The sequence below is a fragment of the Piliocolobus tephrosceles genome, chromosome 7 (genome assembly GCF_002776525.5).
Source record: "Piliocolobus tephrosceles isolate RC106 chromosome 7, ASM277652v3, whole genome shotgun sequence".
Lineage (NCBI taxonomy): Eukaryota > Metazoa > Chordata > Mammalia > Primates > Cercopithecidae > Piliocolobus > Piliocolobus tephrosceles.
This window is the reverse complement of record NC_045440.1, coordinates 23,607,561-23,630,777: the sequence shown is the minus strand read 5'-3', so window position 1 is coordinate 23,630,777 and position 23,217 is coordinate 23,607,561. Positions and strand designations below refer to the sequence as shown.

The following is a 23,217-nucleotide window of genomic DNA, read 5'->3' as shown; positions in this document are numbered from 1 at the left end:
GAACCAAGTGGTTTGTAATTTTTCTTATTTCTGGGCAAAGATGACTCCAGGGCCCCACAGTGCAGGTTTAACCTAATAGGACCCGTAAGGAAACAAGCCAGAAAAATGCTAGGTGTGATGTGTCATGAAAGAGGCGTGGGTAAGGAAAAACTGCAAAGTTCAGGAAGGATTTCATTAACATAAGGGCAATAACAAACTAAACACACAATAAACTTTAAAATACATTTCCATTTTTAATTTAAAAAATAAATAACAGCAAATCTGAACAAAATTTTCCTACTTCAATGCACATCTTCCTAACTGTCCGTGTTTGAAACCCAGATAGCAACAAAATCATGGCAAAGGCATTTTGACAAAGTTTAGATCAACAACTCACAAAATACGGCTAATAGTAGCTGAGTTTGGACATCTGATACTGCAGACCAGCCTTGGCTGGATCCTAGGCATCAGAGTGAAATCGTGAATTTCCTTTTGTAGATTAGAATTGATAGTCCAACTCTCAACGCACCCGAACAGAAACTTACCTTTTCCAATTTAATTGTAAAAGCCAGACATATCATTGAATGAAGGTATCTAAGGAGTGATATTTATCAACTTCCCAAATGATACAGAGAAGGAAAACATAATTATTAAAATGAACCTAAAGTCTAGATACAGTAGGCCAGGCCAGAGAAACCTGAGACTACTATGGAAATAATATTGTTTATAAGATGTTGCACAAATTATGGTAATCTGTGTCAATATTTCAATGTGTGCTGGATTATTACTGGCATATTCATAATTTTAATGTCCACAAATCTTTTTATCTTAACAGCCAGGGTATGGCAGGGTCAAAGCACCACTTGGGATGATAAATGGGACAAGTATAGTCCATGGACCTCAAAGCCTTTGTACAGAAAACTAGTTTCCTTCAAATCCTCCCCCTTTTTGTTTACCGAGAATAAAACCAGCTAGGGCTGAAGGAATTCTAAACCTCAGGTAGCTTCAAAATTAAAAAAAAAAAAAAAAAAAGAGAGAGGCCCAGGAACTGACTACAAATTGACTCTTTAAAAGGTACGCAATCTTTATAGCCTTGTTTTGTGGGTGGGGTTTTTCTCCCCTTTTTATTATACCTGAGAAGTATGAGAAAGGAAGCCACAAATTTGAAGGGCCTTCTAAATACCTTTCACAGAATGGCGCCATGGGCATGTGGGAACCTTCTGTGGTGCTGAAAACAGTGTATGTCTGTATCTTAGAGGCAGGGACATGGGCAGATAGCTATGTGAAAATTACCCATCTGCATGGCTAAGATTTGTGCACTTAACTGTATATGAGTTCCATCTAAATTTTAAAATAAGAAATTAGCCAGTGACCTAGGGGCAACTAGAGGAGAAGGACTCTTCCAGCTTGGAAAGAGTAAACAAAGGTAGATTGTTTTCCCAAAATCTGCTTTACATCTTGTTTTACATTATGAATTTGCAGTGTGGCTGCAGTTTTTAATGGGTTTCCCTGGCAGGAGAAAATGACTGCAATTCTGGAATCAGAGGGTTAAGGTGGAGGAGGAGGAAGCAACCCATGGCCCAGCAGTCTTATTTAGGGTTTCATTTTCATCTAGTACCACTCCCTTTCCAATGCCACAGCACACCACAGTGAACTGTCTTTGTATACTGGGGCTGTTTCCATTGAACACACTCAACCGCTACATCCCAAGGCACTAGTACCATGACTGGCATTCCATAAGAACTTAATATATGTTGAATAAAACAATTCTTTAAAAAAAAATCTTAAAGCAAGTCAAGTCACTAGAATAGAGAGAGAAAGAGAGGAAATAAAGATTTAAAAACACCTCCAACCATAAAGCAGTGTTCACAAAAGTTGTGACAATTTTAGGGCTAATTTCAATGTCTTTCAGTACTCCAGAGTTCTTAGCAAGAAAAATAAAGACCAATTCTTTCTCTTTTTTCCTCCTTGCTCCTTATCTCTTACATTTAATGTAATCATGAGGTGTTTCTTTGCAGTCATCCTCTTTGACTTCAGGACAGACATCAACATTACTTATGAATTTTGTCAAATGTGACTCTTCCTACCCAACAGCTTCCCTAAAATGTGAACCTTCCATCGTCCGCTGTAATCTCTTAGCCACAATACTACCTGGAATCCCTTTTGTTCAGGCAGGAGAGAGCTATTATTTCCATTAAGGTGGAAAGGAAATCATATGGAATATGTTCTATTAAAAAGAGAAGGTATCCAGACAGTGATGCCTCCTGTCTTCCCAGCCTCTGCTCAAAGACCAGGCTGTGGGACTCATTTCTACTGCTTTGGAAGGATAGCCTTGAGGTTTGGTTTTTTTGGTGATCCAGTTTATATCTTTCTATTTTAATGGCAGCCCAGAAAGTAGAATGTGGTACACAAATCCCCTCTAGCCGGTCTGCTGGGTGACTTCTCAGAAGTCGTGCCAGGCTCTAGGTAAGCCCTACATATCTTTCTGTTGCCTCCTCCTTTCTCTACAGCTCGAGTTCTTTCCATTTAAAATCCTCTTGAGTTCTTACTAAGTTTGTCTCTAGTCATAAATAATCATGTAAAAGGCTTCAAAGGAAACCACCATTTGGAGAAGGGCTATAAGTGCAGAACTAACTTGCACTCGCATTCCAAACTATTTTGGAAGAAAAAAAAAGTATCAGTAACGCTCTTAAGAGAGTTCCAGTTCCTACTCAGGCCTAGCAGAGAAAAGCAAGGACCATCAGGTGAGTACCTCTTCCTTCCCGTATTTCATCTCATTGAAACCTCACAACAACCCATGCAGGAGGCATTATCCCCGTTCTGGAAGGTGAGAAAATGAAAACTCAGATAATTTCAAATAATTTGTGTGAGTTTGCAAAGTTAATAGATGTCATAACTGGGATTTGAAACCAAATGGGTTTAATTCCACCAAATAGGTTTAATTCCAAAGCCCATGATTTTTCCATGCGAGCACACTGCAGGTTCTACTGGGTGGGGGTAAAGGATAACCTTTTCCACACCCCTTCTAGAATCTGCAATACGCATTTCTTAAGTAATGCCTTGGACACATCTGAGAGCTTTTTGTTTCCTTGACCCTCGTGATGAACTGGTAGTTCTCTCCTAAAAGGGTGGTGGTGAAACAGGAAACACAGACGATAGGCGGGCAAATGCCATCTCTGGCAGCGGAAGTGGAAATCTTTCTCTGTTCTCTTCTCCTCCTTAGTGGAAAGGACTCTGGGCAATGTTGCGGGAGAAATTGCTAGCAAGTTTCCCCCAGTGTTGACCTTTGCATTCAGTCAAAAAGCTTTCTGCTTTGCCACAGATATCTAAGTAGCATAGAAATACCTGGGACATTTCAAATATTGTTCCAACAAGGGGTAAATATTAAAGAGTTTGTCAGAGTTGTCTTCTAGAAGTTACCTGGGTATAGCCTAATTTAGCAAGCTGGGTTATTAGAATCTGTAGTACAGTTTTCTGTGTGTAGCCCCAATGTCCTCATTTACTAAATAAGGGGGCTGGTTGGTTGATCTTTGAGGCTTCCAGCTCCAAACGTCTAAAACTTCATGTGGCTATTTATGTATGTAATATTTGGTCACCTAAATCACTCCATTTTTTTCTTCTGAAAGGAGTACTATTAGTACCATTTAGCAAGCAATCAAATTAATTCCACAATCAAGAGGAATAAATAATCAAAGAGAAATATTGCACTGTGTTCTCCAGGGTAAAATCAGGTAGCAGATGGGGCTGCTGAGTCATCCAAATGGGTTCTGGAAAAGAAGCTGCTGAATCCAGAATGGTAAGTCCCTTGTAGCCAGTGATTTGCGCTCAGAGGAGGTAATAGGACAAAAAAAAAAAAAAAACCATATGTGCAAAAGGAAGAGCTTCAAAGAAGTCCATAGGGAAGGAGTGACTGCAGTGCCATGAGGGTCATTAGTCAGGAGTGTGGTGAGACAGGGAGAAGGCAGCTTTCCTGTGCCACGAGAAGATGGGAGTTGGGTGGACACAAGAACTCAGGGCTCACATTTGAGTCCATGCTCTTTCAATGACAGCCACACATACCTGAAAGCAGCCAATCTCCATTAAAAATGTATGTTCTTTTCCTCAAGGGAGACACGTTAGACATCAGAAAGATACGATTATTTCAGCTACCAAAGTGTATTTGATATCCATCTCTTCCAAGATGCGATATGGGATGGGATGGGTGTGTCCACGTGAGAAAAGTACCTAAGTCTCCAGCACAGCTTTTCATAAAGCAGAAAATCCTTCCAAGGAGATTCCACCATCAATGTGGAAGAACTTGTCCAGGCTTGAGCAGACCATCATGTCTCTGCAGTACAGGCTGGCATTTAACAATGGTGAATGCCATCTCTTCTTTGAAAAATTCAGAGGCTGTGACTGATTCTGGAATTTCATGTGGACTGGAAGGGAGGTGGTATGGCCTCAAACTTCTATCAAAGAGAAGCTTTTGGAAGAACATAACCGGTTTTGAGCTGGTAAACATCATCCCAGGTCAGGAAACGCAGTCAGCAGGGAGCTCCATGGAATGAGGACACCGGCTGGAGGCCAGTTCTCAGGCAGCAGCTGTCTAAGGCACTCGGTGTTGCAGAGAGGGCAAGATCCTTACTGGGATCCAGGCTCGGAAGTAGGGATGCCAGACTTCCGAGCCTTTGGAGGTGGAGGGGGTGGTGCTTTGGCTTCTCTTCGTGCAGGCAGTGGGGGAGCGAGCTGCAGAAGCAGAAACACAAAATTAGAAGCAGGTCTTAGCTTTCTTCCTAATTCTGCCTTCTCCGCCCATTTCTCATATTCTGCTTTAGCTTCTAATTGATCTGAGTTTATCTACACAGGCTTTGCAAAGTGAAATGGAAAACTACACTGACTTGTCCTCCTTGTTTCCCGTGAGCTGATCAGACACACACACACACACACACACACACACTCTCTCTCTCTCTCTCTCTCTCTCGCTGCTGTATCCCCAACACTTGGGTTCCTGGCGTATAGATAGGAGGCACTTAGAAGTCATTTGCTGAATGAATGAAGGAAACCCATCTAAGGTCATTTCAGAATGACTGTCCTTTACTCAGAAGTAAACTCTTCAAATGTGAAACAGAGGGCTGGGGGCAGGCAGTGGCTCACACCTGTAATCTCAGCACTTTGGAAGGCTGAGGTGGGGGGATCACTCGAGGCCAGGAGTTTGAGATCAGCCTGGGCAATACAGAGAGACTCCATTTCAACAAAAGATTAAAAAATTAGCTGGGCATGGTGGCACATGCCTGTAGTCCCAGCTAACTGAGGGGCCAAGGTGGGAGAATCACTTGAGCCCAGGAGTTCAAGGTTGCAGTGAGCTATGATTGCACTACTGCACTCCAGCCTGGGTGACAGAGCCAGACCTCTGCCCCTGCCCCCCTAAAAAGGTGAACTAGAACTCATGGCTTATTTCACAGGTACCCAGGACAAGGTACAGAGAACACCTGCTCTACCTTCATCATCTGCTTGAATGTCTGTCCTTCCCACTGAAAACTTCTCTATCTCCTGTGGTTTCAGGAACGAGCCAAGAATCGACTGCAGTGACAGGTCTATGAGCAAACCTGCCCACTGAAGAGCCTGGAAAACCTGACGCTGCCTTCCCAGGAGTGGCGCTCCCTGGCCACAGTTGCCAGCTGTGATTTCCCTACCTCAGTGGAGTTCCTCTGGCTGCCCTCATAGGGCTTGCTTTTGGGGGGAGGTGGAGGTGGGACAGGAGTGGCCGCGATTCCATCTGTCTGCAACGATGGGGAGCCTAGAAATGACACAAAGTGCAGGCGGGCAGAGAGAGGCACTGAGCAAGAAAGCTCATGGAAATGTTGCTGGCACCATAACACCTAAGCCAATCTGGTCAACCAACTTGTGAAAGCCACATTCTGTGGTTTCCGTGGATAGAATGAAGAAGACTTCCCACCCCGCATCACACAGGTAATGCCCTCACCAGAAGTTTCAAGAGCTCCACAAGATGTTCTGAAGCAAAAACTTTATTTTTTTTAGTTTTTATTTTTTTTAGACTCGCTCTGTTGCCTAGGCTGGAGTGCAGTGGTGCGATCTCCACTCAATGCAAGCTCTGCCTCCTGGGTTCAGGCCATTCTCCTGCCTCAGCCTCCCGAGTAGCTGGAACTACAGGCGCCCGCCACCACGCCCAGCTAATTTTTTGTATTTTTAGTAGAGACGAGGTTTCACTGTGTTAGCCAGGATGGTCTCGATCTCCTGACCTCGTGATCCGCCCACCTTGGCCTCCCAAAGTGCTGGGATTACAGGTGTGAGCCACCGCACCCGGCCAAAAGTTTATTTTTTGTTCAGGGTTTTACTATTAAGCTGAAGATGAGAACATTTTCTGTAATGTATGGTATTATTCTGTTCTCTGATATAGCTCAAGTGCTTAGGAAAATATTCACTTCATCTCAACTGTAACTGATAATCTCTTAACTCTTGGTTGACAACAGTCTCCCATCTGGCTCTGATAGATTTCTCTCTCTCCCATGCCTCTGGACTATGGGTACCCAATTCTTCTCAAGTGTTGTGCACTGCTGGTTCCCCAAGCCAGACTATAAGCAGTGGATGGAATGGGTCTTTTTCTTGTCCCTGTTCAGGTCTACCTAACCAACGGTTAGCTTGTAAGTTACTTGTTGTCTGTCTAGTCCTAGTGCAGATCTGCCTCATTTATACCTTCACAATTATAAAACAGACACTAATGCCCTTTGGATCACTATCCAGAAAGGTTTAATGAGTCCTAGTGGCCTCCTTGCCAAACTCCAGTCTAACTGTATAATACACGAATGCTGAATTGAACCAGTTTTACAATGGCTTTACATACATTGTGGCTGGTTTAGTTACAAAATGCCCAGATGCATAAACATACTCCATTCCCTAGTATAAAGACTATAAGGAATACAGGAAAACTTACTTAGGGTCCTGGTGGCTTTGGGAGTGAGTGGAGGTGGGCTCAAGGGCGTTGACTGAGGAGGTGAAGAACCGTGAAATGGTGATAGCCGATTATCCATCAACTGGAGACTCTTTGGCCTTTGTGCTTTTCTGGTTGGGCTCTAGGACCAGAGAGAAAAAGCAAAACCTTTTCACGGTGAGGAAGGCTGAGCTCAACAATGCTCTCAACAGCCTTGTCTTCTGAGAAGACAGTTGGAAAAGGACTTAACTAAAGGAGCGATTTTTAAGTTTACTACATTGTCATATGATGGTCACCACCAAAAAGGCACTGACTAGAACCACTGAACCATAGATTATTTTCTGACTGGCCACAGACTGGATTCTGATCACAGTTGGGCTGCGTCATTTATGTTGGATATAAGCCATCCTGATTCTCAGGAAAAGGTGGTCTTGCCACATTTAACAACTTGATGTGGTTTATGGAAGGAAAAGTAGCTTTTAAAAAACTTAAAGAAGAGAAATGATAGTGTTTGGATTGACTGGGGACAGAGTGGTGAGAACCACAGCTCTAAGCATCAACCCATATGTTTACACTGTAGGTACAAGATCTTCACCAGTGTTGATCTATAGACTCGAACTTCTCGGTATGTGCTCTCCTTACCACAATCTGCCATCTGACACTAACCCAGGCTACTGAGTCCTAAGACAAGGCGCATGCCAGCTTCAATCTGGGAGGGGATGCTGATGTGCCTGGGTCCAGGGGAGGTGGGGCGAGCCTCCAGAGATTTCTTTTTTTCTTTTCTGTTTTTTACCATCAAATCAGGTTCTGGTGCTTTCTCTGCAATGACCTGGGACTTGCTCAGACTCCAGTCTTTTCTCTTAAACTTGCTGATCCGGTTCTCGCTGTTCTCCTCTCTGAGGGACACATCTTCAACTCTGGCACCTGACGAGGCCCTGCGCTCTAAAAGTGGCTCCAGGATCGAGCTATTGGCCAGGAACAAGGACAAACATCACAAACACTGATCACCTTGCAAGCAAAATTCACTATGAAAGTACCAGCAGTTATGACTCTTTAGCCTACTTTTTTTTTTTTTTTTTTTTTGAGACAGGGTCTTTCTCCCATCCTTCAGGTTGGAGTGCAGTGGTGCGATCACAGCTCACTATAACCTTGACTTCTGAGTAGCTGGGACTACAGGTGTGTGCCACCATGCCTGGCTAAATTTTGTGGTTTTTTTTAGTAGGGATGGGGTTTCACCACGTTGCCCAGGCTGATCTCAAACTCCTGGGCTCAAGTGATCCTTCCACCTCGGCCCTCCCAAAGTGCTAAGGCTAGAGGCATGAGCCACCATGCCTGGCCTCCTCAACCTACTCTTGACCTATGACTTCACTCTCAGATTCTAAATCTAAATTTTCAATTACAACTGAACAAATATCTCAAGGTGTTAATGCACAGAAACAAGACCATCAGGTGACTGGACGAAAATATGAGTATGTTATCCCAGGAAGAGAAGGTATTAAATCAATGTATAGGCAAAGACAGAATGTTTAAGAGATTCAACAAGCAGTTTCATGTAGTGGGTAATAGCACAACTCTGGAGCCAGATAGCCTGTGTTCAAATCCTACCCACAAACTACATACTACTAGAATGTAGTAATCTAAATCCCAGCACTTCTAAGAATGCATGCTAATAGGAAAGCTACATATACAAATATGTTTGCTACAGTTTTTAATAAAAATATATTTCATACTGATACAAGTTACATATTTTTGTATTAAAATATATAATGAAGTTTTATGGTTAATTGTTTAGAAAGAAGGATGCAGCTTAAATATTCTATAGCAGCAGCAGAATTAATCACGGCACATTTGTATGATGCAATGTCTATTGCCATAAAAAATGATGGCAAAAGCTGACAATAAAGATGACACGGCCGGGCATGGTGGCTCACGCCTGTAATCCCACCACTTTGAGAGGCTGAGGTGGGCAGATCATGAGGTCAGGAGTTTGAGACCAGTCTGGCCAATATGGTGAAAAACTCCTTCTCTACCAAAAATACAAAAATTCACCAGGCGTGGTGGTGGGTGCCTGTAGTCCCAGCTACTTGGGAGGCTGAGGCAGGAGAATTGCTTGAACCCAGCAGAGGTTGCAGTGAGCCAAGATTGCACCACTGCACTCCAGCCTGGGCAACAGAGGGAGACTCCGTCTCAAAAAAAATACATAACATAAATAAAGATTACACAGCAACATGAAAAGTGCTTATAAGATGAGAAGGAACAGCAAAGTACCAAACTATATCTATGCTATAATTGGAGTTATGTAAAGATATCTATTTCAATGGAAAAGGATGTATAATTTAAGAAATACTACATATTTGATTTCCAGGTAGGGTGGCATTCAGGAAGGTTATTTTTATGATGTAATTATTGTATTATGAAATTAAACATTTGTGAAAAAATGGTGAGTCAACTGATAACTTACAGTCGACACTATTTTAAATACTTAATGATGTAAAAATAATCATCACCTATATTAAATTAAGCAGTAGGCCACAAAATGACAGATGCAATGTTTTTCCACTTGTATAAAAAATAAACATACTTTGTTTGGTATTATATAACTGAACTTTAACAGTGGTTATCTTTGAGTGATAAAGTAATAAAGCATTGTTTTCTTTTAAAAGTTTTCAGTACTTGGCCAGGCGCTGTGGCTCACGCCTGTAATCCCAGCACTTTGGGAGGCCAAGGTGGGTGGATCACAAGGTCAGGAGATCGAGACCATCCTGGCTAACAGGGTGAAACCCTGTCTCTACTAAAAATACAAAAAATTAGCCAGGCGTAGTGGCAGGGGCTTGTAGTCCCAGCTACTTGGGAAGCTGAGGCAGGAGTATGGCGTAAATAAACCTGGGAGGCGGAGCTTGCAGTGAGGGGAGATCGCGCCAGTGCACTCCAGCCTGGGCGACAGAGTGAGACTGTCTCAAAAAAATAAATAAATAAATAAAAATAAAAGTTTCCAGTACTTTAGCAATATATTATTTAAAAATAGTAATCTTAGCAGAAAGAACATGACTATAAATTAACTCCTTTCAAATATTTTAAATTTGAACATATGGAAAAGCATTTTCTGTTTTTGGCAAGGAAGCCTCGGCATCAAAAAGCCATCGGTCTTCCTAAAGTTAGTTCATACATGTAACATGATCCTAATAAAAATAGCAACAGGATTCTAGACAAGTTAATCCAACAGTGATCAATGAGCGACACTAGCCAGATTAAATTCTGAAAAGGAGTATTAGGAAATAAAAGATGTTTTATATCTATAATAATTAAGATTCATAGTACTGATACATTAGACAGGTAAATCCAAGAAATAGAAAAAAGAAAGTCCACAGACTAAAGAGTATGTGGAAATTTGATTTTTTATAAGATTGATATTTCAAAAAAAATGGCGTGTTCACTAAATGTTATAAGAAGAATTGAGCAGCCATTCGGAAATAAAAATGTTGGCTCCATACCTAACATCTTATATTAGAATACATTCTAAAGGATTACAGACAAAATTGTGAATAATGAAACCCTAAAAGTCAATGAAAAAAACAGTACCTTTTTTTGTTATCTTACAGTGGGAAAGGCCTTTAACTGTGAAATAAAATCCAGAAGCCATAAAATAAAAGATTGATTATATGACCACATAAAAAAATCAGTGCAACTCAATAAAAAATTAGTAGCAACAAATTAGAAGTCAAAAGATAAAGGAGAAATTAGGAGAAAACATTTCAACTCATTTCACAGACAAAGGGCCAACAATTCAACAGAAAAAAGTATTTGACCACAGGTCACAGAAAATAAAACATAAACAAATGAAAAGATGTTCAACTTCAGGCAAAACGAGAAATAAACAAAAACCAAAAAACAAACAAACAAAACACTATACAAGAAAATATTTTCCACCTATCAGATTGGTAAAATTTAAAAAGACTAACAGTACAGTTTGGTAGTTAGGGTATAAGTAACTAGGCATTCCTGTGTGTTGCTGGTGGGAGTGTAAACTGGTATAATCTTTATGGAAGTCAGTTTAGGGATAACTTTCAAAATTGCAAATATACATCTTTGACAGAGCAATTTCATATACGAGATTTTTCCCATATTGATATAGTTGTATATGTACAAAATAACTTGTGTTTAAGGTTATTCATTGTCACACTGAAGGAACAGTAATAAGTAATAAGACTGAAAGCAACTGAATTTCTACCAGTAAGCACTGGTAGAAATATACAGGTTGAATATCCCTAATCCCAAAATCCAAAATCCAAAATGCTCCAAAATGTGACACATTTGAATGCTGACATGACGCTCAAAGGAGATGCTTACTGGAACTCTTCAGATTTGGGGTTTTTGGATTAGGGATGCCGAACTGGTATAACGCAAATATCCAAAAATACTAAAACATTCCGAAATTCAAAACACTTCTGGCCCCAAGCATTCTGGATGAGGAATACTCAATCTGTACCATGCCACATACATACAATGAGATATATCTATAGCTACAGAAAGCATAGAGGGGACTTTTTATGTTCTGAAATGGAATGAGTTTCAAGACATAATAGTAAATGAAAAAAGCAAAGTAAATTCTACCATTCATATAAAAAAAGTGTGGGGAAGAAGATATAATTAGGCAATGTTTGTGAACCTATAAAAAGCGGCCATGGGGGTACCAAGAACCTGAATGTTAGTATCATTTGGCTCTGGGGGTGGGGCTACTGCAGGGATTCTACTGTAGTGGGAAGTCTGGGAACAAAGGGAGATTTTTTGTGATACATCGTTTGGTACTTTTGGAATTTCATGTCAAGTGATTATAAAACCTATTCATAATATAAACATTTATTTTTTAAAATGGAAATGATGAAAAAATAGGTAATGACTATAGGTATGTAATAGTGTGGTATTGTGGGTGATTTTTTTTGTCATTTTTCATTTTTAGTAACTGTTGGTATTATTTTGCTAATCATGACATTCCTGATGAGGAAGACAATGAGAATGACCCAAGGGCTATTGTTCTCAAAGGAGTGATGCATGGCTAAAGGCAAACATCATGAAGGCGTTACCCCACCCTTCCTGCAGATGAAAGATCAAACCCTTACCCATCAGATCCCGGTCTGGAAGGAGCATTGTCAGATGAGTTTGAAGAGGTGGAAACCACAGAGGACGTGACTGAGGTGATGGACAGCCTCCGCAGAGTGGAAGACATGATGTAGGGCAGCACAATAGACCCCGTGCGGCTTTGCTTCCTTTCCCTCAAGTTGGGTGGCTGAAAACATATGACTCCACATGGTTAGTGGGCCTGGAATCCAGCCCCTATGAACTTGCCCAGCTGCCTTGTTTGCTTGTGGCTAACCAGTACCCATCTGTATTGGCTGGTACCCCATTCTGATTGGTTGGTGCCTGTGCTGCCTCTATTGTTAAATATTGCACATACTGATATTGTTAGCTATAGGTACAACTGAGATTAAACCTCCCTGATTCTAAGACTAGAGACAAAGTTGTCATAATTTTCTGCTACCTACATGAGAAAGGAAAAAATTAAGATGTGCCTCACACTCTTCAATAAATAGCAAAACCTTCTGTCTGCTTCCCCAGCTTAGCTTCTTTCAGTCTTTTAAAACATGGAATATTGGGGTAAGAGAAAATTTTTAGATTGACACTGTAGATGTGCAGCTTAACCTGGTGAATCCTACATTCTCTAGAAATGTCACCAGTAGAATTACCCCTAGATGCCACCATATGAAACTGACTCACTAATATTGGCCTAATTCTAACAATGACTAAGCTCATTAAATCCAAGACATAGTCTTTGCCATCTAGGAATGTGTGTGCAAAAGACAAATGCTCCTAGAAAAACTCTTAAGTAGCAGCAGGTTAGGAGGCACAATCTTAGGAAGATGGCAGGACTGAACACTTAATGGCTGAAAGACACGGTCAAAAAGATACCCTGGAGGAAACTGTACTGAAGGTGGGCAGACAGGAATGGGGGAGAAAAGAACATGAGAAGAAACTCAGAGCTTTGGTTTGAGGAAATAATGTGAAAATAAGGGGTTTAAGAATAAGACCATTAAAGGGCTGGGCATGCTGGCTCACACCTGTAATCCTGGCATTTTGGGAGGCTGAGGCAGGAGGATCGCTTGAGTCCAGGAGTTGGAGGCCAGCCTGGGCAACATAGCGAGACCTTATCTCTACAAAAAAGTTTTAAAAATTAGCTGGGTGTGGGCCGGGCACAGTGGCTCACACCTGTAATCCCAGCACTTTGGGAGGCCGAGGCACGCAGATCACGAGGTCAGGAGATCGAGACCATCCTGGCTAACACGATGAAACCCCATCTCTACTAACAATACAAAAAATTAGCCAGGCATGGTGACGGGCACCTGTAGTCTCAGCTACTCGGAAGGCTGAGTCAGGAGAATGGCGTGAACCTGGGAGGCAGAGCTTGCAGTGAGCTGAGATCATGCCACTGCACTCCAGCCTGGGTGACAGAGCTAGACTCCGTCTCAAAAAATAAATAAATAAATAAAAAATTAAAAAAAAATTAGCTGGCTGTGGTGGAGCACACCTGTAGTTCCAGCTACTCAGGAGGCTGAGGTGGGAGGATGGCTTGAGCCTGAGAAGTCAAGCCTGCAGTGAGCTGTGATCATGCACTGCACTTCAGCCTGGGTGACAAAGAGAGATCCTGTCTCAAAAAGAAAAACAAAACAAAAAGAATAAGACCATTAAAGAGAACAGGATGAATTCAAAGAAAAAAATGCAGATAAGTAAAGCTAGAACGTATTACACCATCACCCGCTGGAGAGAAAAGGTTAGTACATGCACTATCCACTGAACTGCTCAGGAGGAGAAAAGAAAATTGTAGCTGTGAGGAACTCGTCAAAAACAATTATGAAAGCAGCTACATACATATGAAATGTAATTCACAATTCCTTCTTCCCTTCAAAGGTGGGAAAACCGTACACTTTTCATCAAAATAGATACTATTTCTAAGATTAGGAAAAAATATAAGAATTTGGCCAGACAGGACAAGACTAACCAGTGTCTAGGATTCAGAAAACTTTGGGCTATTTTGTTTTTTTTGTTTGTTTGTTTGTTTTGAGATAGAGTCTCGCTCTTTCGCCTAGGCTGGAGTGTACTGCTGTGATCTCGGCTCACTGAAATCTCCCCCTCCTGGGTACAAGCAATTATCTTGCATCAACCTCCTGAGTAGCTGGGACTACAGGTGCCCACCATTATGCCCAGCTGATTTTTTTTGTATTTTTAGTCGAGATGGGGTTCCACCATGTTGGCCAGGCTGGTCTCGAACTCCCGACCGCAAATGATCAGCCCTCCTTGGCCTCCCAAAGTGGTGGGATTACAGCCGTGAGCCACTGCACCTGGCCTGATTTCTAGTACAATGGTTCTCAAAGTGTTGTCCCCAGACCAGCGGCATCAATATCACCTGGGAACTTCTCAGAATTACAAATACTTGGGCCCCACCCCCAGATCTATGGAATCAAAAACTCCGGGGTTATGATGGCTCAGCCATCTGTATTTTCACAATCCCTCTGGGTGGTTCTGATAGTTGTTCAAGTTGGAGAACCTCTGTCTAGCACAAGGACTGTTCAAGGTCACCAAGAGGGGAACACGCTTTCTCCCACCAGCCCCACTATTTCCATGTCATAGCTGAGATATTACAACTCATTTGGCATCTGAAAAATGAATCAGTGTCATAAAAGGTCACAGAGCCTAGTAAAAGGCGTGAAGGCCACTTAGATCATGCTTACCAGTGTTATAACCCCATAGTGCTTTTCTACTTTCTCCTTGAGTTCCCGGAAGCAAGAAGACAACCGGTCATGCAGCGGCTTCAGCTGCTCTGTCAGTTTCTCCCCATGGATGCGGATCCCTTCCGTTAGCAGAGGCATCTGGAAAGAAGGGCAAAAAAGGAGTGAAACGTGCCTCAGGAAGAGGGATTGTTTTGATTTTGTTGGGGAAGGGAGGGATGGGGTGGAAAGGTAAACTGGTAGACATAGTATTGGACAAGAGGAAGGCCACTTCTCAGTGTAGGGCTTCTGGACTGGATGGACTTTGGTCAATGATGTGAGAAAACGTGCACACCAAGAATACAGGTTAGCCCTAAACTGGGGAAGGGCTGTGGGATGAGGCAAATCTAACAGAGCCCTGGGACACTTCCGTGGATGAGCAACTGATAGGTTTAAGTCTCAGACCAAATTTTGTAGTAATGCTTTCTACCACTGCCCACTGAAGTCTTGAGAGAAAAAAAATGAGGCCCGCATCTCTTAACTGGAAATGCTTGCAGGAAACCAATGGATTTTTTTTTTTTCTTTTTTTTTTTTGAGATGGAGTGTCGCTCTGTTGCCATGCTGGAGTGCTGTGGCATGATCTCGGCTCACTGCAACCTCTGCCTCCTGGGTTCAAATGATTCTCCTGCCTCAGCCTCCCGAGTAGCTGGGATTACAGGCATACACCATCGTGCCTGGCTAATTTTGTATTTTTAGTAGAGATGTGGTTTCACCATGTTGGCCAGGTTGGTCTGAAATTCCTGACCTCAGGTGATCCACCCACTTCGGCCTCCCAAAGTGCTGGGATTACAGGCATGAGCCACTGTGCCCGGGGCCCCAACTGATGAACTTTGATCTCAGCTTTAAGAGGGCTCCATCAACCCTGGGCAGTTTAACTGCCGGCCAAGGAAACAAATACATAGATAGGTGGTGGTTTCGCAAGGGTTAAAAAAGAAAGAAAAGTAACGCTGAGTGGGCTTGTAGACTTAAGCCCTGGAGAATAAAGGGTGTCCTACACTGTGCCCTCCCCAGCAGTGTAGAGGAAAGATGTCCTATACCTGTAATGCTATTAGTCGCTTTAGCAGCTCAACCTTCTCCTGGTCTTCAGGATGCTCCTGCAAGTACTTTTCTGTAAAGAAAGCCTAAAAGCAGAACATATGCAAGTATTAATTAGAACACATTCCTATCTGTGCAGGAAAGCCTGGAAGGGTGAAGCATGTGTCCTGTGCTGAAGAACCACGTGTGTCTAACTAAAAATGCATCCCTTTCCTGGGATAGCTCTTATACTACGTTGGGCAATGCAAAAAAGTATGTGCTATTGTGTGGTCTTTCCTTTATTAGCAAATTCTTAGCAAGACTACATTCTTGACAGTCACCAGCCCACCACACACACACACACACACACACACACACACACACACACAATCAAATAATCAACAAAGCAAAATGTCATTCATTAAAATAACTTTCCCAAAGAACAAAGCAAAGGCGAAATGGCAATATCTCAAGGCTAACCATTAAATTAAGTGCACAGATAGTATAAGGGAAAGAGTAAAAAAGTTTAAAAACAGGAGATGGAGGTGATAGGTTTTCTGCTCTTCCCGTGATATTGGCTGTATCACACTTTTTTCCTATATTAAGTGAATAATATCTGCACTTTCTTACTAATCCCCATCCCAAACGCTATTTTAAAAAGAAAGTGATATAGATGTGAAGACATTTCAAAAATATTAAATTCTGGTTGCCCTTATTATTACATATCAGCACCATTCTCATCAGTAAACACTCAAGACCCCCCAGCTAAGTCCCTATAACAGGTAAATAAGACCCCAACTTAAATTCCAAACACAGGCCTTATATAGGGTACTGTTTTAAAGATAGAATTCATCAGGGAAGAGAAACAGAAGTTCACAGCAAACGTTTCCAACAGGGTCGAAAATAGGAGTGACATCTTTTCTTCCCAGACCTTAATATTCATTTCTGAAAGTGCTTTCAAAGACCAGCCTTCAGACTCCACTTCAGTCTTCTGCTTTAATGCCATGAAAGCCAAACCCCCCATTACATAAAACCAAGAGCTCCTGGAACTACAGGACAGACTTACAAAAGTGAATGGCCCATTTTGGGTGGCAAACAAAGTATGTGCAAAGCCTACCTTGCGAGCAGACATCAGGGGTTGACTTATGTCCCCCCAAACTTCCTATGTTGAAGTCCTAATGCCTGGTACCTCAGAATGTGACCCTATTTGGAAGCAGGGCTGTTGCAGATTTAATGAGTTAAGAGGAGGTCATACATACTGGAGTAGGATGGGCCCTTAAGCCCATATGACTGATGTCCTTATAAAAAGGGGAAATTTGGAGACAGAAGTGCAAACACTGGGAGAACACTATGTGAAGAGATGCAAGAAGATGGCCATTGACAAGCCACGCAGGAGCAGCCTCAGGTCATGGAGCACCAAGAAGACACCAGAAGCTAGGAAGAGAGACATGGAACGTTCTTTCACACATCCTTGGAAGGAACCAACACTGTGACACCTTGATTTTAGACTTCTTGCTCATGGAACAGTGAAACAAGAAGTTTTTGTTGTTTTAAGCCACCCAGTTTGGAGAACTTTGTTACAGCAGCCCTAGCAAACTAATACAACAGTGAATATGAATATGTATGGAACAATTATCACAAAAAGAAGCATGACAATATAATACATTAGCAAAACAGCTCGTTCTAGTCAGGATCGTATTTATAGGGACTGTCAGCATAAATGAAAAAGGAGTATTTACTTAAGTTTTCACTGACTTTTACCTTTCAAATACAAGCACTTGAAATTTTTGAAAGTTATAACAATTTTTTTTTTTTTGTTTTTGTGGCTAAATGGTAGAACACATGGAAGTTCCCAAAGTATTGGTTAGATCAGGGAACACTGGAACAGAGTGCCCTGAAATTCATTTTTCTAGCAGAGTTCTGCCTCAGAACAGAAAGGGGAGATAAATTACAGCACACAGCTCCTGTGCTCTTATCACTTTGGCGATGAATAAAGAGCTGGATTAGAATAGTTCACCGACATCAAATACGTAATGATGGGCTTCCCGACTGATTGCAATACATCATGGTGATTAACGAGTTTACCTTTTTCTTACGTTTAGCAATGTGTAATATGTATGACTATACATATTAACTAAATGAATACATTAGTATTTTAAGCCAAAGGTCCTGAAATGTATGTACATATGTATGTATTTATCCTTGCTTTTCGTTCATTTTAATTAGAACACTGTTACACGGGAAAAACTTCATATGACATTACGTATCACTCACAGATATTGGTGTATATAAATCTGTGATTGGGGGTATTCTGTAAAAATTAATACTTGGAAAAAATACACGAAGATTAGTACCAAAGAGTATATATGAAAAAGTACACACTGAAAGCATCACAGTATTTAAAAAGTAGTGTATATTAGACCTTATTTGTATAGGGATTGCCATTGTAACACTGGATATTATTATGGCTCCTAACATGGACAAACTAGAATTTGTCTCTGGTGTTGAGCCTTTCCCGGGTGCTGAATATAATAAGGCTAGAGAAGGCTGAGAGGCTGAGAAAAAGGACAAGAAAGATGATGATGATAGTGGCAGTCACAGAGCATAGACGTCACCATCCATGGAGAAGATTCCAATTACACCGTCTGCTCCAAGTGGGCAGGAGGCAGGAAGAAAACCAACACTGGTGAAGCCTCAACTCTATGCCAAGCACTGTCTGATGCTTCTTCTATACAGGAGGTCTCCCTTAATCTTACCATCCATCCTGTGATCTATCTTGTAAGTCAGGCATTTTTCTTTTCTTTCTTTTTTTTTTTTAAGATGGAGTGTTGTTCTGTCACCCAGGCTTGGAGTTCAGTGGTGCAATCCTGGTTCACTGCAGCCTCTGCCTCCCAGGTTCAAGAAATTCTCATGCCTCAGCCTCTCCAGTACCTGAGATTACAGGCACCCGCCATCATGCCCAGCTAATTTTTAAAAATAGTTTTATTAGAGACAGGGTTTCGCCAAGTTTGCCAGGCTGGTCTTGATCTCCTGGCCTCAGGTGATTCTCCTGCCTCAGCTTCCCAAAGTGCTGGGATTACAGGCATGAGCCAATGTGCCTGGCCAAGTTAGGCATTCTTCTCACTTTGCAGACATATGGAGCTCAGAGAGATGAAGCATGTTGCCAGGAGCACACAGTGGCCAATGGGAAGCCAGAATTGAGTCCTGGGAGCAACGAAGTGCAAAGTTCCTGCTCTTCCCAGGACACACACACACACACACACACACACACACACACGGACACAAGAGTGCCACACAGTTAATGTCACTCACCCTTCCCCTCTGGCTCCTTTAATTTCTACCCAGTCTCCAGGCGGCTCCACAGGGGTGTCCTTGCCAAATGGTGATTTAGATCCAAATAGTTTATATTCAAAAAATATTTAGCCACTGAAAACATACCACAGCAATGAAAAATTCTGCCACCATTATACTTAACATACACTGAATCCATGATGTGTATTTTAAATGCTGTTACATCCTAAACCTATGCCATGGATTAAATTGTGCTGAGTACTGCTTTCATGTCTCAACTAAGAATACTTAGTTGAACTAATTTAATTGTAGAGTCAGGGCCATCAGTTGTCCACACAACCTCTGGCACGCCAAGTCAGGCAGGGCTCCTAGAAGCTAACTCTGCCGCCCAGGCTGGAGTGCAGTGGACCAATCTGGGCTTACTGCAACCTTTGCCTCCAGGGTTAAAAGTGATTCTCGTGCCTCAGCCTCCTGAGTAGCTAGGACTATAGGCGCGCACCACCATGCCTGGCTAATTTTTGTATTTTTGGTAGAGACGGGGTATCACCATGTTGGCCAAGATGGTCTTGAGCTCCTGACCTCAAGTGATCCACTCACCTCGGCCTCCCTAAGTCCTGGGATTACAGGTATGAACCACTGGGTCCGGCCCCTAGAAGCTAATTCTAAAGAGAGTGTGGCTCTGCCATCCCCAGAGATGCTGCTCCATTTCCAGTGCGTCCTGGGTTCCGGGGTCCACCCATTAGCGTGTATAACCCTCAGGGGAGACAGAATAACAGGTGCTTTGACCAGAGGCATGTTGGTTTTTTTTCTGTGACGCTTCACTAGGCAATGTACTATACCAGCTGGGTTGCAGATAGTCTCTAAGAACTCAGGGACAATTGTTTCATTCACTTTACTTGCCAGAAGGGAAAGTGAACATTTCTTAGAGCAGCTGTAGGAAATGAATTTGTTGGTGGCAGATGGCACAGAGGAAGGCACACAGACACCCAGGTCTGTGAATCCCTAGGGGGTTCTGGGACCAAGCGAACCTTTTCATAGTTGGAGAAGCCCCCCATGACAGCCGGGTCCACGATGCCACTGAGCAGCATGGAGAGGGGGTGCACAGAGAGGGACCGGTCCCAGGCATGCTGCTGAACACAGTTGCTGATCCTTTCATTGGTCAGCTCCATGGTTTCGATGGCATTCTCCAGAGGACTGATCTCCTCCTGAGTGACAGAGCACATGGGAGAAAAAGGACACTTGTCAGCTCCAAGTAAAGAGTGAAAAAAGTTTAACTCTTCCCTTGAAGAGGTATAAAATATCCACAAGCTACAGAAAAGGGAAGATTTGCTTGTTAAGGTTAGTCTTATAGCAGGGGTCCCAAAACCCCAGGCCAGTATCCGTCCGTGGCCTATTAGGAAACAGGCCACACAACCAGAGGTGAGTGGCAGGTAAGTGAGGGAAGCCTCATCTGTATTTCCAGCCATTCCCCATCACTCGCATTACAACCTGAGCTCCGCCTGCTGTCAGATCACTGGCGGTATTAGATTTTCATAGCAGTGCAAACTCTATCACGAACTGCACATGCGAGGGCTCTAACTAGGTTGCACCCATCTTATGAGAATCTAATGCCTGATGATATGTCACTGCGTCCCATCACCTCTAGAAGGGACTCTCTAGTTGTGGGAAAACGAGTTCAGAGCTCCCACTGATTCCACATAATAATTATTTCATTATGTATTACAATACACTAATAATACAAATACAGTGCACAATAAATGTAATGTGCTTGAATCATCCCCAAACCATCCCCTATCCCCCAATACCCCCGACCTTCCCACCCCAGGTCCACAGAAAAATTGTCTTCCAGGAAAGCAGTCCCTGTATCAAAAAGATTGGGGACTACTAGCTTATAAGGACACCACCATTTTTTGGAAGCTTATTTTGGTAAGATACAAAATAAGCTATTTATAATCTCCTTACAAAGTACAATGATGACTTAAACATGGAAGCTATGGTAATGATTATTCCATGGATGAAATGTCTACAGAAAATTTGAGAAGAAAAGAACTGGACCTGTAGTAAGAATCATTTCCTAGGCAACACTTCTTCAAGACTTTTGAGAAGATCCACGACAAGAGAATAGCAGGATATCAGATCCGAGTCACTTCTGCACTACCAAGAATGTCCACTGGCAAAATGTTTGATGCTTCCTCCATGAAAGGAGGTAAGTGATCTTGAAGGCCATGCATTCAGACCATACATAATCTTAGTATGAATTCTATGGTTATCAGAAGTCAGAAATAATCGGATGTATTAGAACATACAGGCTGAATTTTGAATGAAAAGAAAATGAGACAGTACAGATTCAGAGAGTTCTTCCTATGGAAATGTCTACAAAATCAGGTTTCAAAAAAAAAATAACTCCTTCTTCATTTTACCTATTATCGGTCAACATGACCTCCTATTCCAGACTTGATGCCAAAAGTCTCCATCCAGAAATCATATCCATAACTGAGGAATAATGTCTAAATTTTTTTTCTTTTAGAGACAGGGTGTCACTCAGTTGACTAGACTGGAGTGCAGCAGTGCAATTATTCATAGCTCACTGCAACCTCCAACTCCTGGGCTCAAGCCATCTTCTTGCCTCAGCCTCCCAAGTAGCTAGAATGACAGGCACATGCCACCACACACAGCTATTCTTTTTGTAGAGGTGGGGGTCTTGCTATATTGCCCAGGGTGGTCTTGAACTCCTGAGCTCAAGTGATCCTCCCACCTTGGCCTCCCAAAGTTCAGGGATTACAGGCATGAGCCACTGTACCTGGCCATGACTTACAACACATTGAACTTCAGTTCAGATTTGTTCAAGAAACATTTCTTGAACACCTACTTTAGGCTAAGTGTCATGCTATGCACCACAGATACAAAAGTGATTAAGATGTATGTACTTCATGGCTTGGAGGAGCTGATGGTGTTAGTGGGGTCTCAGGACATGTAAACATGGTAGGTTAGAAACACGCCCAGGGTGCCACAGGGGACAGACAACAGGTAGGTCACCCAATTTGGTTGTTCAGAGATGGATTCATTGAAAAGCTGGTGCCTAAACCGAACCTTGATGGGAGTTATTTAGGTGCAGAAATTGCAAGAGTGTGTTTCAGGCAGAGAAAACGATCCAATGTCATGGAGGACTGAAATTAGCATGGGATGAGCAGTACAGTTCCAATAGATTGCCTAGGAGATGAGGCAGAAGAGTTAGGCCATGTGTGTGTGTGCTAAGCAGGGCAGGCTTTATACTCCAGGTACTTGGGGCCATGGAAGGGCTTTAAGCATGAGAATGGATGAAATGATAAGATTTCCTTAATGGAATTCCCACTAAGGCAGTGAGGTAACTGGATCTGAGAAGGCCATGCATGGCAGGCAGGCCAATGAGGAGGTGGGAAATAAAACAGATTTAATCAATACTAAACAGGTAAAACAACAGCTTTTGGGAGAGATAAAGAGGGAGGAGTCTAGGGTGATTGGGGATGTGATTAGCGGAGAATAAAAGAAGAGAACAGGCTTTGGGAGGGAAGATGTAATTGACAGGAAACTCCAAGCGGCATTCCAAAAATGTTTCTGGGTGCTGGCAGGATCGCTGAGCAGACACCACTCCTCTAGACATAAAAGAGTCATTCACTGTGAGTGACCTTTAGGGCTGGTGTTGTCACATCAGTTTTACAAAGAAGCTCTATTATAGAAGCATGCCTTTTATTTCTCTTTTGAAAAACAAAGTTGGCCAGAGGAGGCTGGCCAAGCTGGTGTGAACTGCAGAGAGAATTCAACAAAGACTGTTATTATATTTGGAGACAGAAAGTTTTTTTCCAAGTGCCAATTTCAAATGACTCACTGTTGAAATCTGTTTGACTTCAAACCACTTGAGAATCCCAGGAAAGGTATATGCAGTCGTATATGTGGTCCGTTCAATCCACATCGTCTGGTGGCAAGAAGGAAAACATGAAATGTTGGTCAATTCCCAGGAGGAAAACATGAAATGTTCGTCAATTCCCAGGGACAACAGCAAAACTCCCTGGTTCAGTTAAGTGAGATTCTATTCTCAAATGCCTCATAGGGAAGGAGCCAAATTTTCTCATAAAATTCAAGGATTCTGGATGTTTAAAGCTGAAAGGGATAATCTACTTGGGATTTCTCACCCTACAGAGGGAAATGTGA

The 23,217-nt window shown here is 42.3% G+C and overlaps 1 protein-coding gene across 2 annotated transcripts in view; it reads right to left on the bottom strand.

Annotated features, from left to right (window-relative positions):
- Positions 1-213: 213 nt before the first annotated feature.
- Positions 214-23,217, bottom strand: part of DOCK5 (dedicator of cytokinesis 5) — a 240,537-nt gene continuing 217,533 nt past the window's right edge. Inside the window, exons 44-52 of one of the 2 annotated variants that reach the window (XM_023216751.3) lie at positions 22,895-22,981; positions 20,058-20,234; positions 15,762-15,845; positions 14,689-14,826; positions 12,025-12,191; positions 7,701-7,872; positions 6,911-7,049; positions 5,652-5,755; positions 214-4,704 (exon numbers count right to left, since the gene is read on the bottom strand). In XM_023216751.3, coding sequence (XP_023072519.1) covers positions 4,600-4,704; positions 5,652-5,755; positions 6,911-7,049; positions 7,701-7,872; positions 12,025-12,191; positions 14,689-14,826; positions 15,762-15,845; positions 20,058-20,234; positions 22,895-22,981 — 1,173 coding nt within the window. In that variant the 3' untranslated portion in view covers positions 214-4,599. The remainder of the gene's footprint in view (positions 4,705-5,651; positions 5,756-6,910; positions 7,050-7,700; positions 7,873-12,024; positions 12,192-14,688; positions 14,827-15,761; positions 15,846-20,057; positions 20,235-22,894; positions 22,982-23,217) is intronic. The other variant, XM_023216752.3, reaches the window with a different exon arrangement.